Raw genomic sequence first — 1,998 nt, forward strand, 5'->3', positions numbered from 1 at the left:
ACATTACTTTTCTACTTCTCACTTCACATCTAACTCATGTTTTCCTAAGAAAAGTTATTGGCAGTAATGTCTTCTATGGTCCAAGATAACCATTTTAGGCAGTCCAAGATTCTGGGCTCCCCGAATTAGTGGAAAGATCATGGATTTGGTGCCAAGCAGACCTTGGGTTCAAATTCATATTCTGGTATCTTTTGGCTGGATGGTTTTGACCAAGTGAATTAATCTCTGGGACTCAGTTGTGGTATCTGTAAAATGGGGCTAATAATGGTAGCCATCTCACAGTGTTGCTGTGAGGGTTTTTTTTTTTTTTTAAGGATTTTATTTATTTATTTGCAAGAAGGAGTGAGAGAGAAACAGAGAGAGTACAAGCAGGGGGGAGCGGCAGAGGGAGAGGGAGAAGCAGACTCCCCACCAAGCAGGGAGCCCAATGCGGGGCTCCATCTCAGGACCCTGGGATCATGACCTGAGCCGAAGGCAGTCGTTTAACTGACTGAGCCACCCAGGTGCCCCTCTGAGGATTTTAGCACAATAATCCATTAAAAGAACTTAGCACAGTGCCTGGCACCTACAAAATGTTCGACAAATGAAAGTGTAACATACTTCTTGTTCATTAATGTGGAGAAATTTGATAGAACAAAGGAAAACCCATCAATTTCACAGTAACTATTCTTGACACTGTAGAAAGATTTCCACTTTGTCAGGGTTTTCAGAAAGCGCCAAGAACCACTAAAAAAATCAAACTTTCTTTTGGTGAGGTATACATTCCTCATTGTACCAATTTTCTCAGAGCTACCTTTACATCCTTGTTCCTTAAGGTGTAAATGATAGGGTTTAGAGCAGGGGTAAGCACTGTATATAGAAGGGAAAGCGACTTCAATAAGTCTTCATGTTGAGGCCCTGATGGGAAGCCATAGACAATGCCCAGTATCCCATAATACAAACTGACCACTGTCAGATGGGAGGAACAGGTGGAGAAGGCCCTCTGCTTCCCTGAGGTAGAAGGAATCCTCAGAATGGTGGAGATGATGTAAGTACAAGATGCTAGAGTTAGCATGAAGGGGCCGAGGGCAAATAAAGACGTACATATAAAAGAGGTCATCTCAGCTACTTGATGTCAGTGCAGGCCAGTTTCATGATGGGCTTCAAATCACAGAAAAAGTGGTTAATCTCATTGGCAGTGCAGAATGTTAACCGAAAAGTGAAGATCATGAGAAGGATGGGTGACAGAAATCCAGCTTCCCAAGAGGCACCAGCTAGCTGTAAGCAACCCCAGTAGTCCATTATGCTGGAGTAATGCAATGGGTTACAGATGGCTATATACCGATCATAAGACATTACAGCCAGGAAGAAGCATTCAGTGGCCACCAGAGCCCCCCCAAAATAAAACTGGCAAGCACAGCCTGGGAAGGAAATAAGCACATGAGCTGATAAAAATGTCCTTAGCATCATGGGCTCAATGGTAGTGGTGTAGCCAATCTCTAGGAAGGAGAAGTGGCCAAGAAAGAAATACATGGGGGTATGAAGGGAGTGATCAGCTGACACCACAGTTAGGATTACAATGTTGCCCATGACAGTCACCACATAGATGACCATAAATACTCCAAAAAGAAGAAACTGAAGGCCATGGAGATCTCCAAAACCCAAAAGGATAAATTCTGTAATTTGAGTCATAATTTCTTCTTCAGTGCTAGCCATGACTTAGATCTAAAAATAAAAATATAAATATAAAGAATGACCATTGATTAAATGCTATTTTTAGAAAAAAAATCAAACTGCTTAAAAGCATCATACATATCAAGCATAACTGGATTCTTTCTGGAAGTTCAGGATTCTTAATCTTAATTAATAAATTTGACCACAGTCTCCCAGGAACCATTTGAAAAGTTCATCCATTACTTCAATTGCCCCATCATATATAGAATTTATATTGTGAAACTGTGACTGTGACATAAATATGCACATTTTTCCTAATATTTATTTTTTTAAAAAACAGAGGGA

The 1,998-nt window shown here is 40.7% G+C and overlaps 1 protein-coding gene across 1 annotated transcript; it reads right to left on the reverse strand.

The window, feature by feature from the left end:
- Positions 1–766: 766 nt before the first annotated feature.
- Positions 767–1,671, reverse strand: LOC123847484 (olfactory receptor 11L1-like). Its single transcript, XM_045879380.1, is given in 2 exon segments — positions 767–1,113; positions 1,116–1,671. Coding segments are annotated over 2 exon segments (903 nt in total).
- Positions 1,672–1,998: the final 327 nt, after the last annotated feature.

The sequence above is a fragment of the Mirounga angustirostris genome, unplaced genomic scaffold (assembly GCF_029215605.1).
Source record: "Mirounga angustirostris isolate CCGP_5_RB_7025 unplaced genomic scaffold, mMirAng1.0.hap1 SCAF_11, whole genome shotgun sequence".
Taxonomy (NCBI): Eukaryota; Metazoa; Chordata; class Mammalia; order Carnivora; family Phocidae; genus Mirounga; species Mirounga angustirostris.